The sequence below is a fragment of the Phaenicophaeus curvirostris genome, chromosome 15, assembly GCF_032191515.1.
Source record: "Phaenicophaeus curvirostris isolate KB17595 chromosome 15, BPBGC_Pcur_1.0, whole genome shotgun sequence".
In the NCBI taxonomy this organism is placed as follows: Eukaryota; Metazoa; Chordata; class Aves; order Cuculiformes; family Cuculidae; genus Phaenicophaeus; species Phaenicophaeus curvirostris.
In genome coordinates, this window is record NC_091406.1 from 19,367,403 (window position 1) to 19,390,143 (window position 22,741).

Genomic DNA, 22,741 nt, shown 5'->3' on the forward strand with positions numbered 1-22,741 from the left:
TACAAATGCTATAACACGAATCCAGAAAAACAGATCAGGTCTGCTTCCAGCAGATAGCAATGAAGCTGTGGAAAGGTCCGAAAGGAATGTCCTGTAGAAACATATAAGAACTTCAGCTTTGCCATTCCATTCCATACCGGCAATGCCATGCTACATATTTCCAACGCAATCCCAAGCAGGCAGCCCACCCACACCACCCATATGGGTCAAAAGAATATCTCGTGCACTTTACTGCTCTTCACTACACAAGATGAGACAGCATTACTTAGAGGCTCAAAATGTCATTCTTACCTGCTGAGCTGGAATGCTGTGCACAACCAAGTGTCCACAGAAGCATATTTCTGCTTCCCTCAGCTGCGTTTGTGCAGCATGTGCAGTCACACAATGACTGGACATAAAGACAGAGACATTACGAGGCAAAACACACAGACTCCACATATCTCAGAGGCGGAGGCATCCAGTACCCAGAGCAGAAACAGCTCCGTGCACGCATCACCTTCTAACACAATACTCACAAGTTCTTTTCTGACCTTTTCTGACCCAGAATGAAGGCTACACACATTTCAGCAAGGACCTTGCAATTGAAATACACCACAGAACAAGAGATCCATGACCTTGGCCAACAGCAAGTGATAGAAGAACTACAGTGGTAGCAACGGAATGAAGCCCACTCTGAAAGCATCTAAGAAATGCCTATAGTAGAGCGAAAATATTTTATCACGATAATTAAGGAGACTATAGTTTCTTCTGGGTTTTTTTTGGTGTTTCGGAGTTGGAGAGACGTTGTCTTCTGATTTTGGTAACTTCAGGGTGGGAAAAATGATGCCAATTGTAAAGGTAGATTAACTCTAGGGAAACCATTGCCACAGGTTATAGTCTGGAGCGCTTCCTATCACGAAGGCCTGAAACCTCTGGCGGTGCTGAATCCACCCTAGTTAAAGGAAAGACTATTGAACTGTTCTGCAGAGAGCATTCCTGTATTCTCTGGTGTCACATCTTCAGTGGTGAGAGGATCATGGGGGAAATCCCGTTCATCATCAGTGCCCCTGCCTGTGGCACAGTGCTGTGGTGGCAGGCTGGGCAGGATGGGCTTCAGGAACTTGAACTGGCTGTTGCCCGAGCCTGTTGTGAGGTTGATCTCGTAGCAATAGGGATGGGGTAGGGTCCCTGCAGAGGCTGCATCAGCCAGGCTACTCGGAAAGTTGTTGTCACCATAAAGCACATGTCCATCCTTCAGCTCCTTTCTCTTGCATGCTTTGCAAGTGATGAATGCTGCCATGGATGCGAGGAAGAGTAGAGACACAAAGACCAAGGAAATGATTAAATAGGTTGTGAGGGAGTCACCCTCATCCTCTGTGGCCAGGCTGCTGTGTGGGAGGTGCACATCTGAGAAGTCATTGAGCAGGAGTGCACTCAGTGCTGCTGTGGCTGACAGCGGTGGTCGCCCATTGTCTCGCACCAGGATGATGAGCTTCTGCTTCACGCTGTCTCTCTCCGTCACTGGCCTCCTCAGACGTACCTCCCCACTTTGGGCACCCACCACAAACAGACCGGGGTCAGAGGCCTTCAGCAGGTGGTACGAGAGCCACGAGTTCTGCCCAGAGTCGGCATCAACAGCCACCACTTTGGTGACCAGGTACCCCGCCTCAGCTGACATGGGCACCAGCTCGCTGGTTGCTGGGCTGCTGTCCTGGGCTGGATGCAGCACCAGCGGCGCATTGTCATTCTCATCCACCACAACAAGGTGGACAGTGACATTGGCACTGAGGGAAGGAGATCCTGCATCAGAGGCAATCACCAACACCTCAATCTGCTTCAGCTGCTCATAGTCCAGAGGTCGCAGCACAAACACGTGCCCATTCTCAGAGTTCACAGAGATGCAGGAGCAGGGAGGCTGCTCTGTGGTGAGAGGTGGTGCCAGGGAATAAGTCACCTTGGCATTGGGCCCAATGTCAACATCTGATGCATGGACAGTTCCAACGAGCATGGTGGGGACATTGTTCTCACGCACATACATGATGTATGATGTCTGGTTGAAGACAGGTGCATTGTCATTGACATCAGAGATGTCCACCGTGAAGGTCTGGGTGGTAGTGAGAGGAGGTGACCCTGCGTCTGCTGCTGTGACAGTTACAATGTACCGTGCCATTTCCTCCCGGTCCAGTGTGGTCACAGTCACCAGCTCATAGTAATTCTTATAGGCTGGCCGCAGGGAGAATGACAGCTGGTCCTCAAGGGCACAGGTAATCTTCCCATTTGCTCCTGCATCACGGTCCCTGACAGAGAAGAAGGCAACCACTGTCCCAGGTGACACGTTCTCGGGGAGGGGGCTGCTGAAGGAACTCACCACCAGCTCTGGTGCATTGTCATTCACATCCAGCACCTCCACCAATACCTTGCAGATTGCTGAGAGGCCTCCCCCATCCGTGGCTTGCACACTGAGTTCGTGTTTCTGTGCTGTCTCAAAGTCCAGAGGCTTTCTGAGTTTAATTTCACCGCTCTTGGCATCAATCTCAAATGCCAAGTGTCTCTGGCCAACCTCTTCAATAAACTGGTAGGAGATGTCCCCATTAGTACCCACATCCGGATCAGTTGCCATTACCCTCAGAACCACGGTGCCCTCGGGGGCATTTTCCAAAATCTGACCAACATAGAGCTTCTGTGTGAAGATGGGAGAGTTGTCGTTTACATCCAGAACAACAATGTGGATTTGAGTTGTTCCACTCCTCGGGGGAGAGCCCCCATCCACAGCAATGAGACTGAAACTCATCTCTGCCTGCTCCTCTCTGTCTAAGGGCTTTTCCAAAACCAGTTCCACATATTTCTCTTCCTCACTCTGACTCCTAAAGGAGACACTAAAGTACTCGTTCTCGGGAGAGATGCTGTAAGACTGGACGCTATTGCTACCAATATCCAGGTCCACAGCCCCCACCACCGGGAAACGCGAGCCGGGACTGTTTATTGTTTCTGCGATCCTAAGCGTGATCTGCTCGTCCGGGAAGCGGGGCGAGTGGTCGTTGACGTCCCGCACGGCCACCTCGATGCGGAAGAACTGCAGCGGGTCGGCCAGCAGCAGCTCCAAGGGCAGCGTGCAGGCGGGCGCCTGGGCGCACAGCTCCTCCCGGTCGAGCCTCTCGGCCACGACGAGGCGGCCGGTGGCGCGGTCCAAGCGCAAGCGCTGCCGGCCGTCCTCCGAGGCCAGGCGGGCGCGGCGAGCCGAGAGCTGCGCCGGGGCCAGCCCCGCGTCCTCGGCCACGTCGGCTACGAGCGAGCCGCTCGGCGCCTCCTCGGCTACGGAGTAGCGCAGGGGCTGGGAGCGAGCGTGCGGCAGCGAGAGGAGAGCAGAGAGACAAAGCACTTGCCTTGCGATCGCCATGGCGGGGCGGCGGGCGGGCTCCGGCGGGCGGCTCGGGCGCGCGGTCCTCGGCGGCGAGCGGCGCCCGGCAGCGGCGAGGGCGGCGGCGAGGGCGGCGGCGAGGGCGGGCGGGCTCCCTGGGGCCGAGTGCGGCTGGCGGCCCGGCAGCGGCTGGCCCGGGGCCCCGCTCGCCGCCGCTCGCCGCCGCCCGGCTGCGCTGCGCTGGGCAGGGCCGGGCCGGGCTCGGGCGCCTCCCCGCCCGCAGCCGCTCGGCGCCGCCTTGGCCGGGAGCTCCCCCCTGCGGGCCGCGGCGGGACTGCGCCTCCCGCCACCGCCACCGCCACCGCGCTTCCCTCTCGCCGAGACACACGCTCCGCGCTCCGCTCGCCGCACCCGGCGGCCTTGCAAGGGCTCCAGAGGGCTTTGTGCTCAGCGACCGGGCTGAGCTCCTGCCCCGGGGGGAGGAGGCGGCGCCGCAGGGCTGGGAGATAAAAGGCAGCGAAGCGCACAGGGAGGTCACTAGTTAGAGCCCCTGATACACAAACGCTAACGGTCCGGAGCTAACGGAGACAGCAGGAAAGCCCAGGGATCTAAGGACACGCAGCGATGGGACATTAAAGGCACCATTCAAGTGTCACCTGCAAGAGGTCCAAGCCCCAAAATTGTAAAGCAGTTCCGTGGGGGAAGTTTATCCTACTTTGACGAAGAGGTGGAGGGTGTGGGGAGCGCGGCCAGGCAGTGAGAGATGATAGGCAGGAAAACACACAGCGAGGTCACTAATTAGAGCCCCAGATACACAAACACCGACCAGCAGGAGCTAACGGAGACAGCAGCAAAGCCCAGGGATCTAAGGACACGCAGCGATGGGACATTAAATGCCCCATTCAAGTGTAAATCTCAAGAGGTTCAATCGGAAACTTTGTAAACGAGAAGGGGAGGGGGAAGAGTTTATCCTGCTTTCTCAGAAGGTGTCTCACAGAAAAGGGCAAACGGATTACGACGAGTTTGACGGGGTTTCTAGGACCATGCAAAGCTTATTAAGGGATGATTAGAGGCAGGATTAGATTCGGTAAAAGGGAAAGGTCAAGAGTTCACCTGGAGGAAGAACCGTGGGAAAAAGGGGAAGAAATCGACAGGTCCGGAGTGACTCTGGGCAGCGTGAGCCTGGATTCGTGCCGAGACCAGATTAAAACTCCAGGCTCAGGCTCCCATCGCCGTCCATGGGGATGGATTTCTATCGCGACTACTTCCGCAATGATTCCAGCAAACGCACATGCAATGCACGCAAGATGCACACCGCTGCCTCCAAGAGCAGTCTGCTTCTTTTGGTATAAAAAACAACATAGAGTTTGCATGTTCCGAGTATTCTGTGCAACGCTTCCTTCATTCAAACAAGCCGGTATTACAGCTAGGGAGGTAGTCCTTCTTAAGAGGAAAAGCCAAAACAATACTTAAACACAGTTCACAGAGTAGAAGGAGAGAGGGACAAAAAGGAGAAGGTAGGTACTACAAGACAAACCCAGACAATCAGATCATGACAGGTTTCCACTCCCATCAAGAAGCCCCTCGATTCAGGAACAGCAATGATAAGACCAAAGTGAACAACAACCCTTTTCCAAGCTCATCTCAATTCCACCTTCAGATTAAGTCCTTCGAAGCAACTCCTGGAGTTTCCTCACACTCCACCCAAACATACTGAACATGTTTCCACAGCTCTCTACACTTACCATCTACGAGCAGGCAATGCCAGTGGGTCAAAAGTCAAGCAAGAGCAGCAGAGGACCAGCTGGGCCCAACAGGGAACTCCTCGTGGAGCTCAAGCAGAGAAATAGATTGTGTCATCTCTGGAAGCAAGGTCAGGTTTTGCATGAAGATTGTAGAGCTTTGGTTCATGTATACAGGGAGAAGACAGCTATGGGCAAAGCTCAATGCTTCTCTTGCCTTGCTCTTCCTAGTACTGAAAGAACTTGGGCTGCCTGATCCACTAAGTCAGAGGACTATGAGGGCATGAACAGTGACTTTCCCTCGGTGTACACTGAAATTGTAAAGGACCAGGAATGTTTACAATTCCATGGGGCCTAATGGGATTCATCCCAGAGTACCGAGTGAACGAGCGGACGCTATGGCAGGACTGCTCTTGATCATCTACAAAAAGACTTGGGAGTCTTGGGAGGACCCTGCTGACTGGAAACTGTCTAGTGGAATTACAGCTGACAAGAGGACCGTTAGAACAGACCCCGGAAATTACAGTTCTGTGAGTCTAACCTCAGTGCCTGGAAAACTCAAAGAGAAGTTCATAATGGGTAATATTGAAATGCATTTAAAGAATAATGTGAATACTGGATTGAGTCAGATTGTGCTCAAAAAAGCAAGGTCCTCTTCAAATTAATTAGATATCCTTCTATGGCAGTTCACTCACTTCATGGACAAAGGGAAGGTTGTGAATGTAGTATTTCTGGGTTTTAGCATTTGGTACCGTTCCTCACAGCAACCTTCTGGACACTTTGTCCAATTGTGAGACGAAGAACTGGCTGAGGGCTCTAAGGGTGGCTCATGAGGCTGCCCAGGGAGGTGGCTGAGTCACCATCCCTGGACATAGCACTTAAGTGTTGTGGTGGACTTAGCAGTGCTATGGTAACTGTTGTACTTAATGTTGTCAAGGCTCTTTTCCAACCTAAATGATTCCTCTAGTGTGCAATAGCCTTTGATAAACAGGCTCAGTACTTAGCTCTGATCAGGGACCTTTTGGGGAAGGGACAGCTGCATCTGCCTGCATTGCCGGAGAGCAAAGTCTCTCCCTGGTGCCAGTATTTGCTCAACGAATGCCCTCCTCAACACACTCACATAAATTCTTGCCCAAAGAACAAGTATCCTCTCTTTGTGCCATCCATCCTCTGAAACTCCTACACCTTTAATTTCACAAATACTTTGTACTCAAACACCTCACAGATGCCATCCCCAGATGGAGCAGTCAGGAGAGTTGGAAAGGACACCCCAAACGTTACAGCTTTGCAGAGGCCATTGCACACCCAGGGCCCCTGTTAGGGGAACAAACTGATTCTCCTGACCTAGATCGAGCAGAGCCCTGTTGAAGCCAGAAGCTCAGTGTTCTGAAGACACGCTGAAGCCTGCCAACAAATCCCTGCACCCGACATGTTCCTTGAAGGCTCTATAGGCCATGTCTCCAAACAGAAGAAATGTTCCCAACCAACCATATTTTAGCCAAGGGACAACGGGAGAAAAGAAACCAGCTTTTGGAAAGCATTCACAGACCTTTCCCAGAAGGAACATCTCTACAAAGACTGCTGTCTCCACACAAGGCATTCGTGTGTTCTCTTTATTTCACTGTTCAACGCAGGGGTATCCCAGTTTACAACAGCAGAGTTTATAACTGCAGCACAGCACAGCAAGAGGGTTTCCACATATTTCATGTCACACTGGCTTCGTTTAAACAATCCATTATTAGACATGGGGTGACAGTCCTTCTTCCGAGGAATAGGCAAGACAATGTTCAAACACAGTTCACAGAGTAGAAGGAGACGCAGGAGTAGAACATCCCATTATCCCATTTGCTGATGACAGCAAACTGGGAAGTGCTGTTGACTCTTCTGAGGCAAAGGAGGCCTTGCAGAAGGATCTAGATACATGGGAACATGGGACAGTCATCAATGGCACAAAATGTAACAGGTTTAAATGCCAGATTCTGCACCTGGGACTTAGTAAATCCAGGCATGTGGATTCTGGGAAAGGAGTGGATGGAGGGCAGCCCTGAGGAAAGGGATCTGGTGGGCAGCAGTTCAATTGGAATCAGCAGTGCCCTGGCAGCCAAGATGCCTTGGGAGGGCATCAAACACACCATAACCAGCCAGTCATATTACCCTGCTCTATTCAGCATTGATACAGCCTCGCCTTGAATCCTGTGTCCAGTTCTCCACCTAAGAAGGACATTAACATACTGGAATGCATCCAGAGGGGAGCTACAAGGTTGGTGACAGGGCTGGAAGAAATGTCCATTGAGGAGTAGCTAAAGACTTGTGTCTTCCTAGTTTGGAGAAAAGGATGCTCATCTCTTCTTCCACATATCCAGTGACATGACATGTGGGAATCGATCAAGGCAGCATCAGGGGAGGTTCAGGCTTGACATGAGGAAGCATTTCTTAACACAGGAGGTGGTCAAACCCCAGAAAAGGGTTCCTGTAGAGATGGTCTATGCCCCATACCTGGCAGTGTTCAACAGGCATTTGGACAGTGCCCTTCATTATACTCTTGACTGTCTGGTTAGCCCTGAAGTGGTCAGGGAGTTGGATCAGATGATCTTTGTAGGTCCCTTCCAATTAAAATATTGTATGGTATCCTGTCCTGTCCTATCCCATCCCATCCCATCCCATCCCCATTATTACTGATATATTTCAAATAAACTCCAAAGGACACAGCTCTACTCACACAAGAAAGATACCATGCATTTTACTGCTAAAGAACATGAAATTTTGTTACTCAAAAGATCAGTGATTCCTGCCTGTTGAGCTGGAATGCTGTGCACAACAACAGCTGCATGTGAGCACCTCCCTGCTTCCCTGGGCAGACTTTGTGCATCATATGCACTCACACAATGACTAGAAGGGGAGACAGAGTGACCAGAAGCAAAAACACACACAGAGCCCTCACATCTCATGGACAGAGGCACCCAGACCTCAGAGAAGAAACATACCCAAGCATGCATCACTTTAAAACACAGGACTCACAACCTCATTACTTTTCTGACCCAGAAAGGGGGCTATGTGCATTTCAGCAAGGATGTGATTTGTCTGCACAACATGTTCATCACATTACAGCACAGATTAAGAGGTCCACAGCCTTGCCCAACATCAAGGGAGATAATAACTAGGCTGGAGCACTGGAAATAAACCATTTCTTGAAGCATCTCAGAAGCAGTTGTAGCAAAACTGAAATGTTGTTACCTGACTGAGAGAGCATTTTATGACTTTCATTTGTATTTAGGAGAGGGAGACAAACTTCCTTCTGAGTTAGAAGGTCTCCCACAGACCTCTTAGTGAGCTGCAGCAAATGCACACGCAATGCTCAGGAGATGCCCACAGCTGCCTCCAAGAGCAGCCTGTCTCTCACAGGATAAAAAATGGAGGAGAAAACAACACACTGCATGCACTTCCCGAGTATTCTGAGTCACATCGCATTCATTAAAACAAACCTCTAGTGTAATTGCGGTGACAGTCTTTCTTAAGAGGAAAACCAAATCAGGACACATTTTCACTCCCAACAAGAAGACTCTCAATTCAACAACAGCAATGATGAGACCAAACTCAGCCAAGGGACAACAGGAGAAACAGTTTTCCCACCTTTGCAAAAAACATTCACAGAGCTTTCCCAGAATGAATGCCTCGACAAGGACTGTGTTCTCTTTATTTCACTGTTACACACAAGGCTGTCCCAGTTTACAAAGGTACAGTTCATAACTGCAGCACAACACACTGGGAGGACTTTTCCATGCCAGCCAAACAATCAGTTAATACAGATGGTGTAACAGTCCTTCTTCAGAGGAAGAGACAAGATAGTGGTCAAATACAGTCCATAAAGCAGAAGGAGAAAGGGCAAAAAGGAGAAAGCAAATGCTCCAACACAAGCCCAGAAAATCAGACCGAGGCAGCCTTCCACTCTCATGAAGAAGCATCTCACTTAAGGAATAATAATGACAAAAGTAGAACCTAAATTCAACGGCTCTCAGAAGCAACCTCTTGAGTTTCAATGCACTCCACCCAATGACAATGAGCAAGTTTTCACAACTCGCTACACTTACAGTCTATGAGCAGGCAATGGCAATATGTTAAAAGTGGGGCAGAAGTCCATCTGTGCCCAATAGGGAATTACTCGGGGTCCTCTGGGGGAAAAATATAAATTGTGTCATCTCTGGAAGGCTCTCAGACTTTGGAGGAAGATTGCAGAGTTGATGCCTCACACTTATCCATGCTTCAGAGCCATTTGGACAATGCCCTTCATAATATGCTTTAACGTTTGGACAGTCCTGAAGTGGTCGGGCACTTGGACTAAAATGATCCTAGTAGATACCTTCACATTAACATATTCTGTTCAATGATATTCTATTCCAGTCACAGAATATCTGGATGGGCAGACACAGTAATCAGAAGGCAAATCATACAGAGCCCACACATCTCAGAGATAGAGACATCCAGAACCCAGAGAAGATACACCCCCAGACATGCATCACGTTGTCACACAGCACTCTCAACTTCCTAGGTTTTCAGACCTGAATGAGGGCTACCTGCATTTCAGCATGGATGTGATAATGCTGCCCGAAATTCACCTTGCACAGAATAAGAGATCCCCAGCATTGCCCAACAGCAAGGGAGACAAGACATAGGCCGGGAGCACTGGAATTACCATCTCTTCTCAAAGCGGTAATGCGGTTAGGAATAGCTGTAACAGAGCTGAAACTTTGTTACCTGTCTGAGGGAGCCTTTAGTTCATTTCGCTTGGTTTTTGGAGGGGAAGACAACCTTTCTGCGGACTAAGAATTTGACAGAGATCATTTCTACTAATTGCAAATGCAGATGAACTCTGGAGGAAAAATTGCCACAGTTTGTAGCACAGCATCCTCTGCATCATAGAGGCCTGAAGACTCTACTTCTCACTCCATCCTAGTTAAAGGAAAGACTATTGAACTCTTCCCCAGAGAGCATCCCTGTGTTCTCTGGTAGCACATCCTCAGCAGTGAGAGGGCCTTGGGGAAAAACCTGTTCATCACCAGTGTCCCCGCCCAGGGCACAGTGCTGTGGTGGCAGGCTGGGCAGGATGGGCTTCAGGAACTTGAACTCGCTGTTGCCTGAACCTGTTGTGAGGCTGATCTCATAGCAATAGGGATGGGGCAGGGTCCCTGCAGAGGCTACATCAGCCAGGCTGCTTGGCAAGTTGTTGGCAGCATAAAGCACATGTCCATCCTTCAGCTCCTTTCTCTTGCACACTTGGCAAGTGATGAAGGTTGCCATGGATGCAAGGAAGAGCAGTGAGACAAAGACCAAGGAAATGATTAAATAGGTTGTCAAGAAGTCGCTGTCGTCAACTAGGTCCGGGATGCTGTGTGGTAGACGCACATCTGAGAAGTCATTCAGCAGGAGTGCACTCAGTGCTGCTGTGGCCGACAGCGGTGGCCGCCCATTGTCTCGCACCAGGATGATGAGCTTCTGCTTCACAGTGTCTCTCTCTGTCACTGGCCTCCTCAGACGCACCTCCCCACTTTGGGCACCCACCACAAACAGACCGGGGTCAGTGGCCTTCAGCAGGTGGTACGAGAGCCACGAGTTCTGTCCAGAGTCAGCATCAATAGCCACCACTTTGGTGACCAGGTACCCCGCCTCAGCCGACATGGGCACCAGCTCGCTGGATGCTGGGCTGCTGTCCTGGGCTGGATGCAGCACCAGTGGAGCGTTGTCATTCTCATCCACCACAACAACGCGGACAGTGACGTTGTCCCTGAGGGGAGGAGATCCTGCATCAGAGGCAATCACCAAGACCTCAATCTGCTTCAGCTGCTCATAGTCCAGAGGTCGCAGCACAAACACGTGCCCGTTCTCAGAGTTCACAGAAATGCAGGAACAGGGAGGCTGCTCTGTGAGGTGAGCTGGTGCCAGGGAATAGGTCACCTTGGCATTGGGGCCTATGTCAGCATCTGAGGCATGGATGGTTCCAACAAGAACCGTGGGAATATTGTTCTCATGCACATACATGGTGTATGATGTCTGGTTGAAGACAGGTGCATTGTCGTTGACATCAGAGATGTCCACCGTGAACGTCTGGGTGGTAGTGAGAGGAGGTGAGCCCACGTCTGCTGCTATGACAGTCAGGATATACCGTGCCATTTCCTCCCGGTCCAGTGTGGTCACAGTCACCAGCTCATAGTAATTCTTATAGGCTGGACGCAGGGAGAATGACAGCTGGTCCTCAAGGGCACAGGTGACCTTCCCGTTGGCTCCAGCATCACGGTCCCTGACAGTGAAGAAGGCAACCACTGTCCCAGGTAATGCATTCTCAGGGAGGGGGCTGCTGAAGGAACTCACCGCCAGCTCTGGTGCATTGTCATTCACATCTACCACCTCCACCAACACTTTACAGATAGCTGAGAGGCCCCCACCGTCTGTCGCCCGAACACTGAGCTCGTGTTTCTGTGCTGCCTCGAAGTCCAGAGGCTTTTTCAATTTAATTTCACCGGTCTTGGCATCAATCAGAAACGCTGATTCGCTTTGGTCCACCTCTTCACTGAACTGGTAGGAGATGTCCCCATTAGAACCTGCATCCAGATCAGATGCCACGACACTAAGAACCACGGTGCCCTCAGGGGCATTTTCCAAAACGTGGCCAATGTAGCGTTCCTGCGTGCAGACTGGAGCATTGTCATTTGCATCCTGAACAACAATGTGGATTTGAGTAGTCCCAGTCCTCGGGGGAGAGCCCCCGTCCACAGCAATGAGGCTGAAACTCATCTCCGCCTGCTCCTCTCTGTCTAGAGGCTTTTCCAAGGCCAGTTCCACATATTTGTCCCCCTCAGTTCGAGTCCCAAAAGAGACACTGAAGTACTCGTTCTCGGGAGAGATGCTGTAAGACTGGACGCTGTTGCTACCAATATCCAGGTCCCGAGCCCCCACCAGAGGAAAACGCAGTCTCGGGTTGCTGTTCTCCGCGATTCTAAGCGTGACCTGCTCGTCCGGGAACCGAGGCGAGTGGTCGTTGACGTCCCGCACGGCCACCTCGATGCGGAAGAACTGCAGCGGGTCGGCCAGCAGCAGCTCCAAGGGCAGCGTGCAGGCGGGCGCCTGGGCGCACAGCTCCTCCCGGTCGAGCCTCTCGGCCACGACGAGGCGGCCGGTGGCGCGGTCCAAGCGCAAGCGCTGCCGGCCGTCCTCCGAGGCCAGGCGGGCGCGGCGAGCCGAGAGCTGCGCCGGGGCCAGCCCCGCGTCCTCGGCCACGTCGGCTACGAGCGAGCCGCTCGGCGCCTCCTCGGCTACGGAGTAGCGCAGGGGCTGGGAGCGAGCGTGCGGCAGCGAGAGGAGAGCAGAGAGACAAAGCACTTGCCTTGCGATCGCCATGGCGGGGCGGCGGGCGGGCTCCGGCGGGCGGCTCGGGCGCGCGGTCCTCGGCGGCGAGCGGCGCCCGGCAGCGGCGAGGGCGGCGGCGAGGGCGGCGGCGAGGGCGGGCGGGCTCCCTGGGGCCGAGTGCGGCTGGCGGCCCGGCAGCGGCTGGCCCGGGGCCCCGCTCGCCGCCGCTCGCCGCCGCCCGGCTGCGCTGCGCTGGGCAGGGCCGGGCCGGGCTCGGGCGCCTCCCCGCCCGCAGCCGCTCGGCGCCGCCTTGGCCGGGAGCTCCCCCCTGCGGGCCGCGGCGGGACTGCGCCTCCCGCCACCGCCACCGCCACCGCGCTTCCCTCTCGCCGAGACACACGCTCCGCGCTCCGCTCGCCGCACCCGGCGGCCTTGCAAGGGCTCCAGAGGGCTTTGTGCTCAGCGACCGGGCTGAGCTCCTGCCCCGGGGGGAGGAGGCGGCGCCGCAGGGCTGGGAGATAAAAGGCAGCGAAGCACACAGGGAGGTCACTAATTAGAGCCCCGGATACGCAAACGCTAACGGTCCGGAGCTAACGGAGACAGCAGCAAAGCCCAGGGATCTAAGGACACGCAGCGATGGGACATTAAAGGCACCATTCAAATGTCACCTGCAAGAGGTTCAAGCCCCAAATTTGTAAAGCAGTTCCGTGGGGGAAGTTTATCCTATATTGATGGAGAGGTGGAGGGTGTGGGGAGCGCGGCCAGGCAGTGAGAGATGATAGGCAGGAAAACACACAGCGAAGTTACTAATTAGAGCCCCAGATACACAAACACCGACCAGCAGGAGCTAACGGAGTCAGCAGCAAAGCCCAGGGATCTAAGGACATGCAGCGATGGGACATTAAAGTCACCATTCAAGTTTCAACTGCAAGATGTTCTTCCTGAAACTTTGTAAACGCGAATGGGCCCAAAGAGATCATCCCACATTATCAGAAAGTGACTCAGTAGAAAGATTAAAGTGTTTACGAGCCCTTTGACAGGGAGTCTAGGAATAGGCAAAGCCTGTTGTGGGGTGAATAAAAACAGATCATTTTCATTCAAGGGAGGACACAAGAGAGTACTTGGAGATGCAGTTGTGGGGAAATGGAGGTAGAAGAGGAGAGCGAGAGGTCTAAGGACATTCAGCGATGGGACATTAAAGGCACCACCTTGAAGACGTTCAAACAAAATCTTTGTAAACTAGAAGGTGATATAATCATTGCATTGGATGAACAAAAAGGGTCTCATAGGAAAGAGCAACTTGCTACAAGAATCGATCGAGTTTGTTCCCTCCGATTCCAAACAGGGAGACCGCTCGACGGCGCTTTGAGCAGCATCTCTCGGTCCTCTGCTTCCCACAGAAAATCGCCCTCCACCTTGCTTCGCCTTCTGAGAATGTCCTGCTTCTAAGTCGCTTTGATTTTCCCTGCATCAAATCTACTGCAAAATGCACGGGTTGATTCTCGGAATTCTGCTTGGACTAGTGATCCTCCACAAACCCGAGGGAGTTGCAAGGGTTTTTTTATTGCGTTCATTTACATCAGGCATTTGATTGTTTAAATGTGCGACAGATAGGAAATATCACATACACTTCATAGCTCATTATCGATTAAGTAAGGGAGAAGAAAACAGAAAGCTACTTTACGCCCTGTCCTCTACAGTGCCTCAAGCTGAGTGTAAAAGCCTGTTTCACTGCAAAAAAACAAACAGCACTTTCAATTCTCTATTACTTTATACTCAACAATCCGGAAATGTTATCTTGCACTTTACCTTATAAAAGAAAACGAATACGTTGCTCAAAGCCCACGCTTTACAGTTTGAGGAATCAGTGAACTCCTGCTCAAATGTGCGGAGTGCCGCTGTCAATCGTTTCTAATTAAATCGGTTTTAACGGAGTGCAGAGAATGGAGACATGATTACAGAACGCTATCAAAACAAAAATAAACTCAGAAAAGGTGATGTAGGAAAAAGCTATCTTGAAGATACGCTTCCAGGTTTCAAGATTTCCCTTAACATTTAGAAGGAAGAAGGCTCTCACAGTCACGCACGGAGTCTCGGATTTATCAACATGCAACACAGTCCTCGTCCTCCGTCTATGTCACAATTACACAATACTTATATGAAGAAAACAATGCTGAAGAGGAGAATGGGTTTGCTCTCTCACAGAGAAACCTTGTTCTTCCCTGGTCCTTTTTTCGGTGTTTTCCTTGTGAGGACGCTGGCCAGGGACGACAGACACTCTCGCCTTTCCCCTCGTTTACTGAGTGGGGAGCCAAGGGTTTGGATCAGAATTGCCATGGAGCTCCTTCCCCCTGTCTGCAGTGCAAGCTGCTTCGACACGTCTGCGAGCCGTGTCTGCGGAGATGGGAGCTCTGTCCTGCAAGAACGGAGAGCGCGGGTTGTAATTTGGGCGTTGGAGGGAGGCAAAAGCGAGGGACTGAAAGGACCCGTCAGTCACTGCTGTACGGAGAACGCTACTGTTCTCTTTCCAGAGACAGAGGAGGTGGAACCAGGAGGTCGAGACGTTAGTCCCCTCTCTTCCTTAACCTCGATGGTTTTGAGAACCAGGTCGAGGTGCAGCTGCCCTCCTCCTTTGCGCTGATACACTTGATCTAAGGGCAACACTGAGAACTGGGTGCCCAAGACCCCCATAAGTCAGTACTTGGGGAGCAGCTGACCCTTAACAGATCCTCCTGGGACGCCCCCACCAGCGGCTCTCAGACCCTCTCCGCCCTCTCCTCCCGACCCTGGGGCTCCTCCACCCACAGAGCCACAACACCGAGACTCCCCACGTGAGCGACACCCCGAGCCCCCCGCGCTGCTCCCTCCCCGCTCCCCGCCTCGCCCCGGCCCGGGCAGGTCCCTCACCTCTGCAGCCCGGTCGCCGTCGTCGCCGAGGTTGGCCGCCTCCGTGGAGCAGAGCGAGCTCCGCTGCTCGGCCGGGCCGGGGGGCAGCCCGGCGGGGAAGCAGGGCAGGAGGGGCCCGAGGAAGCGCAAGTCGCCGTCGAGGCTGCCGGCGGCGAAGCAGACGTCGTAGACGGAGCTGCGGGGCAGGGAGCCCGCGCTGCTCGGCGGGGCGGACTGCGGGAAGGCGGGCAAGCTCTCGGCCGCGCTGCGCCGGGCCCGCCGCACCTTGGCCGCCACGGCGGCCCCCGCCGTGGCCAGGAAGAGGGCGGACACGCAGGCCAGGCAGACGGTGAGGGAGAGGGTGAGCGGCCCCTCGGGCTCGGCGGCCGGCGCCTCCTCGGCGCCCCGCAGATGGGCGTCGGAGAAGCCGCCGACCAGGGCGATGCCGAGGGTGGCGGTGGCGGAGCGCGGCGGCCGCCCGCGGTCTCGCACCAGCACGACGAGCCTGTGCCGGGGCGCGTCCCGCTCCGCCACGGCCCGCGCCGTGCGCACCTCGCCGCTGTGCGGCCCCACGCGGAACAGCCCCGGCTCCGTCGCCTTCCACAGCTCGTACGACAGCCACGCGTTCTGCCCCGCGTCCGCGTCCACCGCCACCACCTTGGCCACCAGGTACCCGGCCTCGGCCGAGCGCGGCACCAGCTCGCCCGCCGCCGCGCCGCTGCTCTCGGCGGGCGGGTGCAGCACCACGGGCGCGTTGTCGTTCTCGTCGCGCACCACCACGCGCAGCACCGCCTGGGCGCTCAGCGGCGGCGAGCCGCCGTCGGCAGCGCGCACCGCCACCTCCAAGGCGCGCACCTGCTCGTAGTCCAGCGGCCGCAGCAGGAAAACGGCGCCGCTCTCGGCGTTCACCGACACCGCGGGCTGCTCCGCGCCCTCCTGCCGCACCAGCGCGTATCTCACGCGCCCGTTCGCTCCCGCGTCGGCGTCCGTGGCGCTCACGCTGCCGATGCGGACCATGGGGCCCTCGTTCTCCGACACCGACGCCGTGTAAACCGCCTGCGTGAACTCGGGCGCGTTGTCGTTCACGTCCGACACCTGCACCCGCAGGCTCGCCCGGGAGCTCAGCCGCCTCCTGCCCCGGTCCGCGGCTCTCACCGTCACGTTATACTCTGCCGCCCGCTCCCTGTCCAGCGCCGCCGTCGTCCTCAGCTCGTAGTACTCATCCCCGCCGCCCGTCAGCATGAAGGGCGAGTCCCCGTCGATGGAGCACTCCGTCCTGCCGTTGTCGCCGGAGTCGCGGTCCCGCACGCTCAACAGGGCCACCACGGTGCGGGGCGGCGCGTCCTCGGGAACGGAGACCAACTGGGAGGTGAGCGTTATCTCCGGGGCGTTGTCGTTCACGTCCAGCACCTCCACCCGCACTTTGCAGTGTGCAGACAGACCGCCGCCGTCGGTGGCTCTCACCACCATCTTGTGATGCTTCGCTTCCTCGAAGTCGACGTTTCCCACCACCTGGATCTCCCCGGTGTCAGGGTTCAGCTGGAAGAGCTCCTGGGACCGCTCCGATATCTGGCTGAATCTGTATCGCACTTTCCCGTAGGACCCTTCGTCGGGATCCGCGGCCGCGACTCTGACCACCAGCTGCCCCGGGGGGCTGTTCTCGGCCAGTTGCACCTCGTAGACCTCCCGGCTGAACACAGGGGTGTTGTCATTGGAATCCAGCACCACGATCTGCACATGAGCTGTTCCCGACCTTGGTGGGGAGCCCCCATCGCTAGCGGTGAGGATTAAATTCAGCTGCGGCTGTTCTTCCCGGTCCAGCTGACGATCCAGGACAAGTTCCACACCTTTCTCTGTTCCAACATGGAGGGAGAAATGCGAATTTGACCCGAGACTGTAGTTCTGCAAACCGTTGCTTCCCACGTCCTTGTCCCGGGCGTTTTGCAGAGGGAAACGGGACCCAGGAGATGTCGTTTCCAGAACTTCTAAAACCACCTCCTTCTCCGGGAAGACGGGGGAATTATCGTTGATGTCACGAATCTCTACCTCCCCTCGGATCAGCTCCAAGGGATTTTCAAAGACTATCTTAAAGAAGACGGTGCAGGTATCGCTCTGCGGACACATCTCCTCTCGGTCCAGAGACTCCTTTGCCGTCAGCGCTCCCGTGTTTCGGTTGAGGTGGAAAAGCCGCTCGTTCCCCTCGGACACAACGCGCGCCTTGCGAGCCGCCAGCTGGCTCGGAGAAAGCCCCAGGTCCTCTGCAATATTGCCAACAAACGACTCCCTCTCCATCTCCTCCGCCAGGGAATAGCGGAGGGGTTCGGCCCCGCTCTGACACACGCAAACGCACACAAGCAACAAGATCACTCGCCTCTGCCGCTCTCCGTTCCGTCTCCCACTCGCTCGCACTCGCCACAAAAGCCATTCCCCGTCCTCCGTCGTTCCCAGCATCGTCCAGCCGCGTCCGAGGCGGATTTGGTCAGCAATCCCGGGCTGAGGGGCCTGAAAGCCCCCGAGCTCCCCGACTCCGTGTGCCGCCGCCCTTCCCGAGCGGCTCCCGCGGCTCTTTCTCTCCGCCGCTGCCTGCAAAGCCGGGGCGGGCACAGGAACCCGCCGGTTCGCGGCCAACACCCCCACCCAGCGTCGCACGGGGGAATATTTCCTCTGCTGCTCAGCCGCGGCAGAGCCGCCAGCCCGGCCTTTGCTGCTGGAGGCTGCGCTCCCCGTGCCCAGCCGGAGCCAAAAGGCGCAGTGGGAACGCTCTCTCTTTGCTAGGAAGCAGCTCCCTCCCCGCAGACAGAGCGCGGCTCTGGGCAGCACTGCCCGGCTCCTAAACGCCAGCTCCTCATCCGCAGCTCGGGGTTTTCCTCTGAGTGGGCAGTGCAAGATCCTCCACTTCCACAGGACACTTTGAGGGCTTGTTCCTCCTCTTCTCCACTTGTTCATCAGCACAGGACCCTTAGCGAGTCGGGCGGGTCCGAGAAGAACCTCTATGGGATATGAGAGCTGGTGCCAGAGGGGAAAGTTTCTGTAAGGAAATGCTTCCCCATCACCTTCGCTCAACACCACTCGAGAATGATGCTGCTGCTCTAGGAGATCAAACCCGAAGTCCTGCACTTGGGGAAGGATTCACGGACACAGCGATTAACATAAAATTCAAGGAATCAAAGAGGAGAGGTCACAAATTAAACCCCCAGTTACGCAAACAATAACGTTCAGAAGGGGAGGGAGAAGACATTGTCCTTGATCTGTGATGATTATAGTGGATAATAGTGGTTCAGGAGTGGATCTGGGAGGCACCACCATGGGGAAACCGAAGGGAGATGGGAGAGCAAGGGGTCCAGTATGTCTTCGCCACTCGTTTGCCTATCGGGATGACCAAATTGGCCCCTGAGTATCCCCTCCGCATATCACACCATAACCACAGAACAAAGACTCAGAGGTGATCCTCAAAGAAGTATTAAGAAAATCTGTGAATAGAAATCATTGTATGTTGTATTTGGATAGCTTATAGATGAGGTAACTATATGTTTTGTGTGTTGGAAATGGCCAGATGTATGATTTTGGAGTTCTTTGGGTCTGTACTTTTTGGCGAGGGTTGCCCTGCAGCAGAGCTGGAGCAACACACCATGTCCCTTACTAGAGGCACCACTGATAAAAGGTGAAGAAGACAAGGAGCTGGATCGAGGGATACCCCAGATGTTACCCCTACAGAATGGACTACACGAGAATGAGAGTAGTGGGTCATAACCAGAGCTCCCTCTCAGCCTGTCTGAGATTCTGCACCGATGTTGACATCATATGAACTCTGATGCATCTGCAAAATTTCACTCACAGCAACTTTGTGGAAGCCAAACAGGGAACTCCTCGTGGATTTCAAGGGGAGAAATATATTGTGTCAACCCTGGAAGCAAGGTCAAGCTTTCTAGAAAGACTGCAAAATCAGTGCCCTACACCTGCTGGTGTTGCAGAGCCATTTGGACAATGCCCTTCATAATATTCTTTGATGTCTGACCTGTCCTGAAGTGCTCAGGCAGTTGGACTAAGAAGATTCAGGTAGAATCCTCCCAACTAAAATACTCCATTCCATTCCACCTCAACACAGTACTACTGACATATTTCCAAGGAAATCCCAGGACACAGCTCCCACACATCCTTCTAAATGGCCAAGGAAAATCTAGTGTGCTTTACAGCTTTCCCCTACAGAAGATGAGACACATGCTGGTCCAGCTGCTCTCACACAGACCACCCTCACACAAGTCCTACCCACCACATTGCTTCCTGAATGGCACCTCTGATGAGCACGTCAGGAAAGTCCAGCAGCCTGTTGAGGCCCTCCAATACAGGAGACAACATTTCCCCTCTCACATGGTAAAAAACATAATATATCTTCTGGTTAGGAACTGCATCAGACACCTGGATGCTCGAGATCAAATGATCCCAGAAGCAGCTGAGTTAGACCAAGAAGTGCTGGTTCCTCGGGGTCTCAGTGAGACTGAGACAGACACAGCCACTGTCTCAGATGTCAATCACACCTTCTTCATTGTCGCTCATGCTATCAGAGATCTCCAGAGATAATGCTCTGTCCCCGTAGATGAGGAGAACCCTCGGCAGACACTTCAGGCAGGGCTCCAGCCATACACAGCAGTCATGCAGACCCCCATCAAAGAAAAGAAAGATTGCCCCCGTTTCAGTCATTCAAGCATTTTAAGACTTTCATGCAAGAAAGTGATTCTACTCCTCACTTCGGCTGTCACACTAAAAGAAGTTTGTAGGTAGAGCTCTTGCTCACATGTGGCTTTCTCTCTAGCAGCAAGTGGGTGCTGCCTGCAGGTTCCATGGTTCCAGTGAGCTGGCTGAGTTTCTCCTGCTGACTGGGGATTTTGTAGCACAACACAGCACAGCAAAGGCCTGTGCCTTTCCACATTAATTGGACTGTAGATCACTCAGTTCTCCAAGTACAATAGTCTTCTGCTCAGAATCAATACACCAGCCCTGGCTCTGGACTTATCTTTTTATGGGGTCCTTGCAGAAGGCACAGATCCAGTCCTCTGCACTTCCTGACAGCAAAGCCTCTTCCTGGCTGCAGTTTTCACCCACCAAATGCCCACCTCCTGATGACGCAAAAGGAAGATGTCTGTTGTCTTTGTGATATCCACAGCTTTCCACTACCATTAAGAAAGAAGCCTCTCAATTCAAAACAACGACAAGAGGAAACTCAATGGCTTGTTTCCAAGTTCATCTCCATGCTACCTTCTGACAAAATCCTTTGAAGCAATTCCTGGTGCTTCCTCACTCTCCACACAAAGACAACAAACATGTTTTCACAACTCTACACTTACAGCCAATGAACAGGCAACGCCACTGTGCCAAAAGCCAGTCAAGAGGGGCAGAAGTCAATCTGGGCCCTACAGGAATCTCATGGAGCTCAAGGTGGGAAATAAATTCTATCATCTCTGGAAGCAAGATCAGGCTTTGCAGGAAGATTGCAGACCTGTGGCTTGTGTATGCAGGGAGAACACATCATAGGCCAAAGCTCAGTTAGAGGCAAAACTGGCCAGTGCTGTGTCAGACACCAAGACAGACTTTTTCAATACGTTTATAGTAGAACGCGGTCTAAGAAAAATTGAATTGATGCTTGTTGAAGATGTTCGCATAACCCTGGGCTGTCCAGTCCACTGAGGTGGAGGACCATGAGGGTGGGAACAGCGACTTTTCCTTCATGGATGCTGAAATTGTCAGAGATCAGCTGTATCAGCTGAATATTCTCAAGTGCATTTGGCCTGATGGGGGCTCTCACAGATATATTTCACAGATATATTTCCAAGGAAATCCCAATTTAATCCCTTTAAATGCTGAGAACCATGAGTAGAATTGCTCCAGGCAGGACTGCAGCCATGCACAGCAGACACATGGATCTTGGTCATAAAAAAGGAACAGTGCCCCTCACCAGTGCCATCCCCAGACAGAGCAGTCAGGACAGTTGGGAATTTCACTGCAAAAGGTCACGTCTATGCAGAGCCCTTTGCACACCCAGGGCTCCTGTTAGGGGAAGGACAAGGTTCCCCTGACCTGGATCTAATGGGACCCTGTCACAGCCACAAGCTCAGTGCCCTGAAGACCCACAGAGCCTTGCCAACAAATCATTGCTCCACACAGGTTCCCTCAAGGCTCTATTGGGCATGTCTCCAAACAGAAGAAATGGACCCAATCAACTCTACATCAGCCAAGGGACAACAGGAGAAAACACTGCTCAGCCATTGAAAGACATTCGCAGAGCTTTCCCAGAAGGAACATCTCTACAAAGACCCCAGTCTCCATACAGGCATTCGGGTGTTCCCTTTATTTCACTTTTGCACACAACAATATCCTGGTTTACAATGGTACAGTTGATAACTGCAGCACAACACAGTGGGAGGGCTTCCAAGCACTCCGTGCCAGTTAAACTATCCATTATAATAGAGGGGTGAGAGTCCTTCTTCAGAGGAATCCACAAGACAATGGTCAAACACAGTTCAGAGAGTAGAAGGAGAAAGGGTAAAACCAAAAATACAAATGCTGTAACACAAATCCAGAAAAACAGACCAGGTCTGCTTCCAGCGGACAGCAGTGAAGCCAGTGAAAGCTCTGAAAGGAAGGTCCTGTAGAAGCATATAAGGACTTCAGCTTTGCCATTCCATCGATACCAAAACCACCATGATACATAGTTCCAAGGCAATCCCAAGGAGGCAGCCCACCCATGCTTCTCTTATGGCTCAAAGGAAGATCTCGTGCACTTTACTTCTGAAGATGAGACAGCACTACTCAGAGGCTCAACATGTCACTGTTGCCTGCTGCGCTGGAATTCTGTGCACCACAATGTGTGCATGGGAGCGCCCTCCTGCTTCCCTTGGCAGCCTTTATGCAGCTATGCAGTCACACAATGGCTGGACAGAAAGACAGAGACACCAGAAGGCAAAACACACAGATTCCATGCATCTCGGAGACAGAGGCATCCAGAACCCAGAGCAGAAACAGCTCCGTGCACGCATCACCTTGTAACACAATACTCACAAATTTCTTGCTTTTCTGACCCAGGATGAGGGCTACACGCATTTCAGCAAGGACCTTGCCAGTGCGTTACAGCACAGAAAGAGATTCATGACCTAGGCCTACGGTGGTAGCAATGGAATGAAGCCCAATCTGAAAGCATCTAAGAAATGCCTGTAATAGAGCTGAAATATTTTATCATCATAATTAAGGAGACTTTAGCTCCTTTGAGTTTTTTTCTGTCTTTTGGAGGAGAGAAACTTTTCTGTTGATATCAGCAACTACAGGGTGGGAAAAATTATGCCAACTGTAAAGGCAGATTAACTCTAGGAAAACCATTGCCACAGGTTATAGCCTGGAGTGCTTCCTATCACCAAGGCCTGAAGCCTCTGCCTGTGCTGACTCCATG

The 22,741-nt window shown here is 53.3% G+C and overlaps 3 protein-coding genes across 3 annotated transcripts; all 3 read right to left on the minus strand.

The window, feature by feature from the left end:
* Window positions 1-931: 931 nt before the first annotated feature.
* On the minus strand, window positions 932-3,376 carry LOC138726999 (protocadherin beta-15-like). The gene has a single exon (XM_069869116.1). It carries the CDS (start codon window positions 3,374-3,376, stop codon window positions 932-934), a length of 2,445 nt encoding a protein of 814 aa, XP_069725217.1.
* Window positions 3,377-10,026: 6,650 nt separating this feature from the next.
* On the minus strand, window positions 10,027-12,468 carry LOC138727000 (protocadherin beta-15-like). Its single transcript, XM_069869117.1, has one exon. It carries the CDS (start codon window positions 12,466-12,468, stop codon window positions 10,027-10,029), a length of 2,442 nt encoding a protein of 813 aa, XP_069725218.1.
* Window positions 12,469-14,910: 2,442 nt separating this feature from the next.
* Window positions 14,911-18,249, minus strand: LOC138727001 (protocadherin beta-15-like). The gene is made up of 2 exons (XM_069869118.1): window positions 15,249-18,249; window positions 14,911-15,068 (listed from the first exon to the last, which is right to left on the minus strand). The coding sequence occupies exons 1-2, from the start codon at window positions 18,247-18,249 to the stop codon at window positions 14,911-14,913; spliced, it is 3,159 nt and encodes a 1,052-aa protein (XP_069725219.1).
* Window positions 18,250-22,741: the final 4,492 nt, after the last annotated feature.

Coding starts and splice junctions, on each gene's coding strand:
- LOC138726999 (XM_069869116.1), bottom strand. CDS start 3,376: ATGGCGATCGCAAGGCAAGTGCTTTGTCTCTCTGCTCTCCTCTCGCTG.
- LOC138727000 (XM_069869117.1), bottom strand. CDS start 12,468: ATGGCGATCGCAAGGCAAGTGCTTTGTCTCTCTGCTCTCCTCTCGCTG.
- LOC138727001 (XM_069869118.1), bottom strand. CDS start 18,249: ATGAACAAGTGGAGAAGAGGAGGAACAAGCCCTCAAAGTGTCCTGTGG. Junction 15,069..15,248: donor GGGCTCGGGGTGTCGCTCAC/GTGGGGAGTCTC, acceptor TGTTGCCCTTAG/ATCAAGTGTATCAGCGCAAA.